General features: G+C 34.9%; 1 protein-coding gene across 2 annotated transcripts in view; it reads right to left on the bottom strand.

Moving 5' to 3' along the window:
• LOC138177978 (uncharacterized) overlaps nt 1-12,729 on the bottom strand; it is a 43,457-nt gene that overhangs the window by 3,984 nt on the left and 26,744 nt on the right. For both annotated transcript variants that reach the window (XM_069109382.1, XM_069109376.1), the window contains 3 exons: nt 5,233-5,372; nt 1,886-2,035; nt 46-201 (listed from right to left, as the gene is read on the bottom strand). In XM_069109382.1, coding sequence (XP_068965483.1) covers nt 46-201; nt 1,886-2,035; nt 5,233-5,371 — 445 coding nt within the window. In that variant the 5' untranslated portion in view covers nt 5,372. The remainder of the gene's footprint in view (nt 1-45; nt 202-1,885; nt 2,036-5,232; nt 5,373-12,729) is intronic.

The raw sequence follows: 12,729 nt of genomic DNA, 5'->3' as shown, positions 1-12,729 counted from the left end.
TTAATTAGAATATTTATATTTGAGGAAGAATGGCAAGAAAAATACCTTTAGGAGATTTTTTAGTGTTGGTCTCCGGTTTACACCTTTTGGTTAGCCGGCGCGTCTTTTCGCAGGAGGCGTCACTGTTTGCCTTCAAATTGTCCACTCTCGTCATCAGCTGATTCACGCATCCGCTCCACGTGCCCTTTTCGTACCGGCAAGCTATATTCCCCGCCGCACAGAGATAATCACAACGCCATAAACTCCATTATTCACTCACGATACAAGTTAAGGCGACAACGGTGCACATCTCATGTTACAATACGACACACGACCATAGATTCTCTTTTTTATTTTTTACCAATATTTTATTCGGTTTTATGAAAAATTACTTTTATTGAAATACTACTAAATTCGCTATTCGTTTTTGTTTTAGAAATTTCTAAGAGATGATAACACTTTATTCATTGTACACATTGAAAGCATCGATCTGGGAATCTGACATTCGTGGCAATTTATTTTAATTTGGTTTCCCAAAGTGGCGTCCTTTAAGCAAACGGTCGTCGCACGAAATCGAAATATCTGTGCGGCCATTGCGATAGATCAGATTCTAAATGTCACATTCAACTCGATTGAAAAGACGCGGGGGAACGGAGCAGCGTCCATTAAATTAAAAAGTTCCACGTCGGTTTATGTACGTTGAACGTGACCAGTCTACGTTTGATAGCGCTGCTTTAACGAGCTTTTAACCACAATGTATTTTTCTTTCAATTCTTTTCATTTCATTCATTCTGATATACAGTTGATCGCAAAAATATTTGAATGGTATGTGAAGTAGGAACCTTCTACATATATATATATATATACGTTTTAAATATACTATGTCATACGAAATATTTATATTATACTTTTTATTTTTATACTATACAAAATATTAATGAACCTAAATATATATTCATTAGTACCATTTTTAACATTAATTTTTTTACTAAATATATGTTCACAATAAATATCTCGTAATTTGCATATAAATTTTCAGACTGGTTTCAAATTTAACTAATATAATTATGACAGTAATTACGCACAGAAACATGGTCATTTTAGCATGCCTTTATCACAGGGATTGTGCACCGTTGCCCGAAATTATCGATAAACTAGAAGCGTACTTCTTCGTTCCGTTCAATTAATTAAGACGTTCCTGAGATTCTCGCTAATTAGTCAGGTCCATTAACTCTCGTTCTATGTAAAGAACTATTCAACCTCGTTCGTGTCTCCAAATTAAAGTGTGTATTAATTAGCGAAAGACACGTCGTGCATTGTTTATAATCAGCGAAATACAAACATGTCACGGTTAAATACCCTTATCAGATTTATCAAATAGCCTTTTTCTGGAATTTTATGAATTATATATGAGAGAATTCGGAATGGAATAGTGCATGTTAATGTTCTTTGATGAGAAAGTAACAAAGAACTGATTCTGATTATAGAGTTTTCTCTTCTTTATTAGTCATTCCATTTGCTTGAATTCCTTTTGTCCTTTGATAAAAAAATTTGCGAAAATCCTTTTGATAAATAAAATAAGTACTATCAAATAGGATACTGTTCAGTGTTGTTACTTTGTCAAACATCACATTTTATTATAATTTTGTGATTTTTCGGAACATCTTAATTAATGAACAATATTTTTTCAATTTTTGTTACTAATCAGTAAATACTAATATGCAATTTACTAATATGTAAATATTCATGTATTTATGGGAAATTTAAAAGTACAAAAATACATAGAATGCATACAGTATTAAAAAAATCCGCAGTCTACTAATCACATAATCTTCAAAAAAATTAAATCAAGAATGAACTAAAGAATGAGGGTTGCCAAAAGTGGAAATGAATAAAAGTGGCATACCTTTTTTACACTTTTTTTGGATGGTCTTGGTCTGCTCGCAGGACTTGTCTCCCTTTTTAAGGTTCAGTGTGCGGGACCGTGTGTTGGTTTTCGAGTCGCATTCCGACCATTGACCCTTCACGTATCTGCACGACGAAGTGCTACCGGATGCTGCGTCAACAGATGCAAAACGTCAATAGAGATAATTGGAGGCACGACCGATCAAGTGGACAGAAAATTTCCGAATAAACAGGGCGGCACTTAATTACCACATAAGAGTTTAGCCCTTTCCTCAATGATCATTCAATATATTGCCCTAGGCAGATTAACACTTTCACAATTGTAGCTGTTTCTCCATGGAATACTTATAATTATTTTCGGTTTCAATTTCTATTTTCAAGGAAATGCTTCAGGCTTCAAGACGTGTAAATATCATTTCATTTTTTTCTCTGTAATCTACAACATTTCAAAATCTAGTAAAAAAATTTTGAAATACTAATCTGTATCCTAAAAATTGAACCGAAGTTTGAAATAGTCATATTAATTGTTAATATACCATAACTTTTATACAATCATCTTAAGGTTCAAATATAAAATATAAAATGAACTATAATCCAAAAAGAAAATAAAAAGGAAACTTTACTATAACCAAAAATAGAAGAAACAATATTTAAAATTTTTTCTTCTCATTATTAAATAAAAATAGACGCTACTATAAAACTACAACCTTCATACTATTTTTTCTAACGTCGAATCTCTGATACAACTTCCTGCACCCCTAGAACAAGCAAGAACTCGGTAGAGTAAAATTACCGAGTTGGAGACGAGGATGGAAAACGTGCGAGTAGAAACTTGCAGCAACTAAAAGCCATAGCGCGCGCTTCGTAGCTCGACCTGTAATTCAATGTGATCCTCGAAGTTGGAATTTCAGCGTTGCCCTTCTTTCGGCGACTTGTTCCGCTCTGAAAAGGAACTCGAAGAAAAGCCCTTGCTTCCCTCTCTCACGCCCGCGCCTGTGACCTTTCGGAAGCACGATTCTGGACCGAATAAATTTCTAAGACCAAATGATCTTAGTCGACAATGAAACGGTGCGCGCCACTGGATGATATTTCAATTGTATTCCCAGTCCTGGCCGCGGGAGAGGAAGCCCGAAAGATGAGAGAAAGAGCCGCATAGAGACAAAAGAGGCTTTTCATTCCGCAAGCCAGGGTTCGCGATACCACCGCTCAATCCGCACCGAGGACCGTCTTTTCTTGATATGCTATACGCTCGATCGACCTCGCCAATGTGTCGCGTTATCTTCAGTTTCTTTCCTGCTTTGTTTACTACTGTCAGTCGAGGATTGATTGTCTTTTTTTTTTGTTGGTTCGTAGAGATGTGGAGGATAAAAACTCGCGGAGGAAGTTTACAGGTCACCTGAATGATAAGAGTTTGGAGGTTATGTTGGTGGAAGAATGTATTTACTTGAAAAATTAAGAGCATAGAGTACAATATAGACATTTAGTAGCTGAGATTATGGCACGGAATCTAAAACAGTAGGAGTACTCGAATATATATACTAAAAATTTTTGAGTATGTATGTGAATACTAGAGCAAGTGTAATAAGTATATGGATTCTTAAATATTGAAGATCCGAAACCATCTGAAATATTATATTTAAAGTAGATATCAAAAGTATTTGAAACGGCTAAAATATTCAACGTCCCTGAATATCTTAATCTAAAACATATATACAAACTTAATACTTAAGATACCCTAAGTACTTGAATGATTATTTGAGTACCTAAGATTTGGATAATAATGTTACCACAGTTTTCAATCTTGACGTAAGTTACTGTATACAATACAATCTTCTATTTTACTCTGATACAACCGTCTAAATATTTAAAGTTCGGTAAAGACGATCTAATTCTAACAAACATAGCCGACACCATCTAACCTAAAACGTTTACTTGGTAACGAACTCTGAGCTTTTCTGAAGATAAAACACCTGCGAGGAGGTTTCAAAGAGTAACTATGTGCATACACAGTGGACGTGACTTCTTTCCATGTGGAAGCGAAATTTAAAGGGGACCCGGTTACCGACGCCATGATACTACACCACCGACCTCTCTGCGAACAAACAGCCTGACTCGAACACCTTGTAAACACTTAACAGATATTAAGTTTCTTCATCTCTCGACGAAAGTAACACGGACTATACGCGGAACTTGCAAGATTTCAATTCTACCCGTTGATCTTCTAAAACATAATCTTACAAAGGAACTTTTAATGAAGACTTTTCGAAGAACGTAAATAAATCTTGGCCAGAAAACCAAGTTGTATTTGAAAGATCAAAGCCGAAAAACGCTTGAAGGTTTCTTATTTCTGGATTTGTTCCCCCCCATTATTTTTTCTTTTTTTTTTTATATATAAAATATGGCTTTTGAAGAGGGGACACTGATTTCACGACGCGACGATCATTACTTCATGCATATTTTGAATTGGTATCGGTTTGGGCTAGATTTGATTTAATTAATATTACTCAATTTAATTTACTTATTTAATTTATTTAAATTTTATTGGTTCGGGTTAGGATATATTAGACTAATATGTCGGAGATAAAAGAACATCGGGATTTCCCGGCTGGAATGTTGGGAAAAACCCCAATACCCTAGTCCAGACTTTTACTATAGCTACACTTAAGTAATAAAAATAAGAAATAGTTCTAATGGTTCACCCTGGCTTTATGACGATGGGTTCGGGCTCGAAGTGACATAGCGGGTCACTAGACGTAGCCACGGTCACGGGAGGGACGTGTACCTGACAAAGGTATGGAATAATTATATGGCCCTCATTAAGAACAAAGATTGACCCGAGAAGTGGGGAGAGGAGTATATAAGGGCAGTTTCATTTGGATCGAGGGCTAGAGAAGTAGAGAGTTAGTTAGTCATTGTATGAATTACTGATTGAGTTACTCGAATCGTGTATTACGTTAATACTCGTCCTCCTGTGGACCGTGGATTCGTTATCGAACCTGAATCCGTGGTTACTATCATCTCGACCATCCTATCGCCGCTATTACTCATAGCCTCTTGTAGTGTCCACATTTGTACCAATAAACCTTAGCTACATCCGCGATGGTAGAGTAAGTAAAGGTTCATCGAACGCCCGTAATTCCAATCCTTCTCCGACAAATATATACTATTAAATTTTCTTCTTCCCAATCCGGAGTTCAATCGAAGTCAGAAATAAAGAAATTGGAGGAGCCTCGATTCTCTTTCTTCTCATTTTTAATTTATTATATTAAAAAGATGTATCTACGGAATCAATTTCACCTTATTTCAACGTGACGTATATATAGATTCTTAATTAAACTTAATATATACCTCGTTCTTTGGTGCCACGAACAGTTCGTACAAGAACCTCCTTGTCATCTTCCTCCCATAGATCAGATTCCGCTCTGGTGGTGACGATGATCATCAACAGGGCGACACCGACCAGCGCCAAACTCCACCACAGCTTCATTCTGCGCACAAAAAAAGAAAGAAATGTGAGAAAATAAGATAAGCTGAACGCCTCGTTAATCTTCTGCCTTTAATCAGCGCTCTTTTAATTATTATATGACAGAGCATCGAGGAACGAGGTCGGATAGGCTTGAACGAAAAGAAAAAAAGCTACGTCTACCGGAAGTGGATGATGGGATCGAAGTGGAAGAAACATCGTGTTTTCTTATAGAAACTTCAACATATCGCCATGTTGAAATATATGTATAGAGTTTTTAAAAAATGGTCGACAGGAATATTCCTATCTATGTAGATACACGTTATATATATTATATCAAAGGCAAGAAAAAGGTTCATACAAACTTGAGTTTATAAGTAAATTTATTGTCCAAGACAATTATATCAACTTCTTTTCCTTTTCTTTTAACACATAGAACCTGTACCTAAATTTTTATCTAACATTCTTGAAACACTCTTTAAATTCAAAAGTAGCAAACATTTACAGGAAAAGTATTTTCAATCAAATATTTCGAGGATAATCAGCCAAAAATTTTCGCAGTTAACATAAAATTCGAAGAAACCATGATTTCGAAGATGTTCTTATTTTTCTGTCAGTTTCGTGAAAACAGATTCGGACGTTCGTTGAAAAATCGCGCTCAAATCAATTTTCACTGTGCCAACACGAATTTGACGGGCGACATTCTTTCTTTTTTCGTTTTCTCACGGACCTTTAACAACACACGATTCGAATGCTATTTTTTCGTCCGTGTATGGCACGTTCAAAATTTACGGGTCAATTCGTTCGCGCCACTACCGCGAAATTGGAACCCCGTATGGGAACAACTAATGTTTTTACTATCACAAGTTTCTCGCAGACATCAAACCACGAGTCATAGTTTTTCTTTCGTGTGTGAATCAGATCGAATCCATTTGTTAAAACAATATTTTAATTGCATACATTTTTATAAGTTTTATATGTGTTTACTATCTTTTTACATAGATATTTTCGGAGTAAATGAATTCCAATAATTTTGCATAAAACTTAGTATTTTGTACATTGTAAGTTGTCATAAGTTATATGTAACAAACAGAATATTTATATTTTCCCCAAATAGAAGAAAACATAAAACGTTAAAAGATCTTTGCTTATTTCAATAAGATACTACGCAACAATTTAGATAATACTATAATAACTACTTATACATATAACATAAATTACATATTTTAATAATAATGGCAAAAGTTAATGCACGAGTATAATTATGATTGGCCAACAACGTGTGAACAATATTTTAACGAATAACAATGTTTTATTTTACAGGAACTTTCGTTGTTATTGACAAGATAATTGCTCGTTTTATTTCAAGCGATAAGTTACGTCTAAAAACATGGGTCAAACAAGGCCGTAGTTTGCATATCGTCGGAAAGTTTCGCCCATTTGTCCCTCGTAAATTTTGTAATCGCTCGACAACATGGGAAGTACTAATTGCCAAAGCTGCAAGCCTCAATGGCTTCTCCTCGTAATTATTGAAATCAACGGGGCGCCGTTGTACCGGAAGAACCGGACTAAATGAACCGGTTAAATAAACGTCGAATGTTTTCTGTCTTAATATTCGATTAAATACGGAGGAGGGCGATGGCTTTACACGTAAACAAATGCCAATTTATTGCGTAGAATAATTACATGCTTGACTATATATATGTACAGGGTGAGATACGCAAAGCATAACATTTGAATTTCTCAATAAACGTTGTCCGTATTGAATGTTTTAGGGACTTAATCGTTTGGTTTACTTTGTATTTTTTAATTCGTGAAAGTTTTCGTCAAGAAGGTATCAAGATCACTAAATACTTTTTAGAGATTTAATTGTTAGGATGAAATGGAGATGTTAACCCTCTAATGACGTCTTAAGAAGATACAGCAATAAAAAAGTTTAATCTGAGCTTACAAGTTACAATTATATGTTTGACACAGACGCTCAACATAACAACGAAGATTACTAAGATAAAACACTATTCGATTAGTAAAGATAGAAGGTTCTTTGCTACTTTCATTTTATAGTTATTTTATTATCAACCTGTAACCTCATTTGCATATGTTCCTTATAATATAAAATATTAGATGAAGTATTTGTTGGACATTTTGTTAGACACAAATGTAACCGATTAAAACATGCTATTCTATTTCAAAAAAAGGAGGTAAGTGAGCTTGAAACCTGATTGATATTTTCATACACAAAAAACAAATTAAATCGAATAATTGCTTTTTTCATTTTATTTTTATTTTGATTAAAATTTCTAGGTTTATATCTTTAATATTCAGAAAAATATTTTGGTCCTCGTATTTTACGTGTCTCGCTCTGTATGTAAACCGATGTTTGACACAGATGCATGGACGAGTTAAATCGTCAGGTTAATTAATAGGGAAGTGCGGGGGCGAGAAAATTATACCAAAAGCAATTCGTCACCCTTCCACAGGAGGAAACGTTCGTTTGTCTCTTACATTTGCACCGCAATTACTGAAATCTTGTCCATTTGTGTCAACGATTTCGACAATCAATGCCAATGAAACAATGATATGTTTATCTCATTACGAAGCTACTTTGCGGTGCAATCAATCGAAATTGTTCGGACAATAAACGTCGAATACATAACCGGCTTACACGCACTGACGGCCTTGCCTTTATTTTACCGGGGGAAAGTTAATTTTGAACGTAACAGTTCACCGGTATCGTCGATAAAATATTCATGGTATCGCGTTTTAAAAAGTGATAAAACTGGGACACTATGTATTCCTATATAATTTTCCCTTTTCATCGTGCGTATCGGCAACGAACGGTTTACGAGAGTTGAAAACACCTATTTCAACCAATACATTTAGAAGTAACAAATTGATTACTCTTTGCCGCGCCTTCGCTTTGTGACATAGCACAAATATATTAGTTTCTCAAAAAGTGGAAACAATTGTCTTTGAATATTTTTCTATTTCAATTTATTACTGATAAGAATAATACTCGTAAAATAGAATAGGACGTCGTTTCTGTAATTTTTTGTTTGTAACCCAAAAGAAACTTGCTCATCAAATGATAAACTGAGTTATCAAATTATGAGTGATAAGTTTGTAGCAAGGGTGCATTATAGATAAAATATAGATAAAGAAGATAAATAAAGGTAATCTAGAAAAGAAGATAGAGCGATTCTCTAAAATGGGTCATTTTTATCCTCAACTGACTAGTTTATTTAATTTTTATTTTTACTAAATTAGTTTTTAATTACCCTCACTTGAATAACTATAAATTGAATAATTTAACCCAAGGATCTATGGGTCATCCATAACCTAAAAGTACCAATTAAGTGAATTAATATCTTTTGTTGTACTTATATCAGTACGTATGTGTATCATAAACATGTACGGAAAAAAACGCAATTGATAAACAATGAGAAAGTTAGAAAGAAAAATATATATTCTTCGGTATTCCATAAAAAAGAAATTATGAATACACAAAAGCTCGAGTCGTGACGATCAAATGTCTCCCGGTAATGAATGCCACGTCTTAATTAATTTCCTAAAAGAAACAAAGACCAGAAGATCGAACGATATCGATTCAGCTATTAGCTAACTGTTACTAAAACTGGAGATTGAGAGAGTAAAGTAGGATAGGACACAGGTTAGGTCGAGAAGAGGAAAGAAGGAGGGAGGAGCCAGAGAAAGAGAAATACTATGCAAATTTGTATCGCTACACGTTGTACAATTAACGTTGGATCATTTTCACTAATGAGCTCCACTAGAAAACATTGCATGAAAAATAGTAATTGTTACTCGGTGAGTAACGTTGAACCGTGGATTCAATTTTCGCGGAATGAGCGACTACATATAATTAGTGATTAGTAAACAGAGAGCGCTAATATCGCTATGGAAATTGTGATGGTTTTACTGAGGATATTCGTCGCACGCATTTCTCGTTGGAAGTAAATTAATACTCCGTGGTACCCGCATAAAACTACCGTTTCCGGTGTTCATTGTCTTGAACAAACTCTATTTCCATGGAACAAGGATGGATTATATTTCCATTTCAAAAGCTCGATTTTATCTTTCACCCTTATATACACAGTTGCTTTTTCCTCTATCTAATATATTAAATATGTACATACTCTTGATAGGAGTATTGGATGTAGTGAGGTTGTAAATTAAAGCATTATCAAGGCACATCGATTGATCTTTTTAGGGTCATATACGTCTTGTACGCATATAGATACCTTCATCAATTTAAAGAGACCTTAAAGTGGGAACACCTTCAATTTTGTTATAATGGTCTATAAAATATTCTTGTTTACTTCATTCTAAAATATTATATAATGTATAAAATAAAATATGTATATTTTCGAACCTGATTAATTCTATGGCTATATATATATATGTCGGAGAAGGAAGGACAGCGGGATTTCCCGTCTGGAATGTTGGGAAAAACCCCAAGACCCTAGTACAGATTTTTATTATATCCACGTCTAAGCAATAAAGAAACAAAAATAATAAGAAATAGTTCTAATGTTTCAATCTGGTTTTATGACGATGGGTTCGGGCTCGAAGTGACATAGCGGGTCACTAGACGTAGCCACGGTCACGGGAGGGACGTGTACCTGACAAAGGTATGGAATAATTATATGGCCCTCATTAAGAACAAAGATTGACCCGAGAAGTGGGGACAGGAAAATACAAGGGCAGTTTCATTTGGAGTTGGGGAGTGAGCCTTATAGCGAGTTGCTTATCGAGTTGCTGACTGAGAGAATTATTGCGAGAGGTATCGTACATTAAGTTGATCTACGTCACCCCGTGTACCGTGGATTCGTTATCGAACCGGTGTCCATTGTCATTAGTATCGTGAGCGTCTGAGTGTCAATATTAATTGTCCGAGCTGTAATCAATTTCATTTCTGTAATAAAAGATACTTGTGTTATACCATATCAATGGCTGCATCCCGTAAAGAGTCACCTGACGCACGCAACTGTATTCCCGTTCTATCTCCGACATATATATATAGCCATATTCCACCATATATATTCCACTTTTCCACCAAGTGTACACATTTGATATTCTTCGTATAAATTTCTTTATTCTTATTGATTATACTATATTCAATATAATAATTCTTGAACAGCTTTTTATCTTTTTCTTTACACAAAATTCGAATATTGATTCAAATATTGATTATTTATAGTATTTGTGTAAACGTATGTCATTTTTTAACAACGAAGTCGAAGGTTATGATAGTACGACAATTTCATAATGCAATGATAAAGTGATTAAAACACTACGCCACACATTTCTTTCCAACGAAATGGAGGAATTTACTCGATGGCAACCAAAGTTCAATAGAAATTGCGACGGATGTTCGTCGATCTCTTATGACATTGCAAGCGGGTACGAGTGTTCTGATAGCCTGTCGGGGGACAAGTTAGTTCATATAACCAGGTCGTTCATATAATAGGAATCTACCTATATCTTCCCTAATCAACCATGATTTTTCGTTCGGTTAATAGAAGTTCATGTTCATATCAGAGAATTCAATGAAACATTTGCTCTTAAATACATAATAATGTTGCAAACTTGTATCGACTGCGAGGCATGAGAATCACATAACGCGAGCTGCTACTCTTTACATCTGATTGTTAGACGTTCATACAAGTGGATTCATGTTCGGCAGCAGTTAATACAGGTACTAATGGCTCAGCTAAAGTTCAGTTGATCAGGCACTACTAGCATTTTGTTCGTACAGATTGGTTTAATTATTATCGAAACGTGGGAAACCTCGCAGACTGAAAGAAAAAAGAGGTCATGGAATGACGGGGAAGGGAGCAATGATTTTTTAATGTCGGGAGAACTCGCGGCCCGACGTATTATAACCTCGTTTCGACGAGAGGGATGTTAATTAATCTTAAGAAGCAACTGTCTTCGTTAACGAGGCGTTACAAACGAGAAACTAGCTTCCAACTTTTTAAATTTATAATTAAGCTGGTTCCTTCACCTCGTTTTTCACTCTTCGTTTTGAAAGCTTATATCCGTAGTTTTTACTTGAATTTAAACAAATACTGCACCAGACAGTCGTACCTTTTTTTCAAATTCTATTAATAGTTTTTTATTATATACTTTTTGTAGGTTAATAATTATGTCAGCGTATGACAAAGCAGCAATGCCTCATTAAAATTAATGTTACGGAACTCTGTCAGGTGCGTGCGATTTATGAAGCATAAATTTCGTACGAACTTCGTTTTTTAACCACTAATTTCACGGCACTAAGGTACAATAAAATTTCCGTTTTTAGTAATATTACTCGCGGAAAATGATATTGCACGATATAATATTCGCGGCGCTATATATCAAACAGGTTATAAGCCGAAGAAAAATTACAGTATTCAGTTTTATGTATCTTCCTGCAAATGATTAAACTTCCAAACATAAATCTGCACTTTTAAAATAAATTTTTTTAAAAATTATCTATATAGAAATTGTCTAGCTTTATTAAAAATATTCTTCTCATAATAAATTATTGATAGTGATAACTTTAATAACTACGAATTATATAATGTAAAAAAACTGAGTCTTTTTAAAACGCGCAAAGCAATTGTAAATTGTAAATAGCAGTTGTAAATATAAAGTCAAAATTTCCTAAACCAAATGTCCTTCACACACTATAATTAACTTTAGTACAATAATCTTTAAACTTCCTACACAACATTGAAGGTATTCTAATAATTAATTCCGCTCGTATTGAGTAAATTCTATAAAAGGCGATGTAACAACATTTCAACACATAAGAACAGAATGTCGAATTGAAGTTCGTTCGGAATCCCAACAGAAGAGAGGATTAACACGAAAATAGCCGTGAATGTTAAAGGCCTGGAAGAATGAATTTTAACGAGGGAGGTAGGCATAAGAGAATAGCACAAATCGGGCCGAAACCAGCGGCGAGAAGTTTAATAACCGCGCGTTAATGAACGGCAGCTGCAGTTCCGCGAATCGTGTTCGTAGCGGTGCCATTTCGCACAGCCTGCATTCTTATGGGGTGAAAAGAACAGCCACTGGTGAGAGAAAAAAAGGGATCGCTGGAAAGAGTACGGAAGAGAAGGGAGCAGCAGAAGAACGAGAAGAAAAGAAGGGGAGGGGGTAAAAATCAGGAACACGTGAAGAAAAATCGAAAGAAATGGGAACGGGGGGAAACCAAAAAAGAAACGAAAAAGGCGAATGAAAATGAGTAAAATAGTTTGTCAAAAGGAGGAGAGAAAAGGATTTAAAAGTTTGAAGAATTATAAAGGGACTAAAATGGAACTTTGATGAAAATGGAGTGACTGAGCGAAAAATGACAAGAAATGGAAAACATGTGT

Source organism: Bombus flavifrons, chromosome 1 (assembly GCF_040668555.2).
Source record: "Bombus flavifrons isolate JBK064 chromosome 1, iyBomFlav1_principal, whole genome shotgun sequence".
NCBI lineage: Eukaryota > Metazoa > Arthropoda > Insecta > Hymenoptera > Apidae > Bombus > Bombus flavifrons.
Note: the sequence above shows the minus strand (reverse complement) of the source record. Positions and strands in the feature narration are given on the sequence as shown.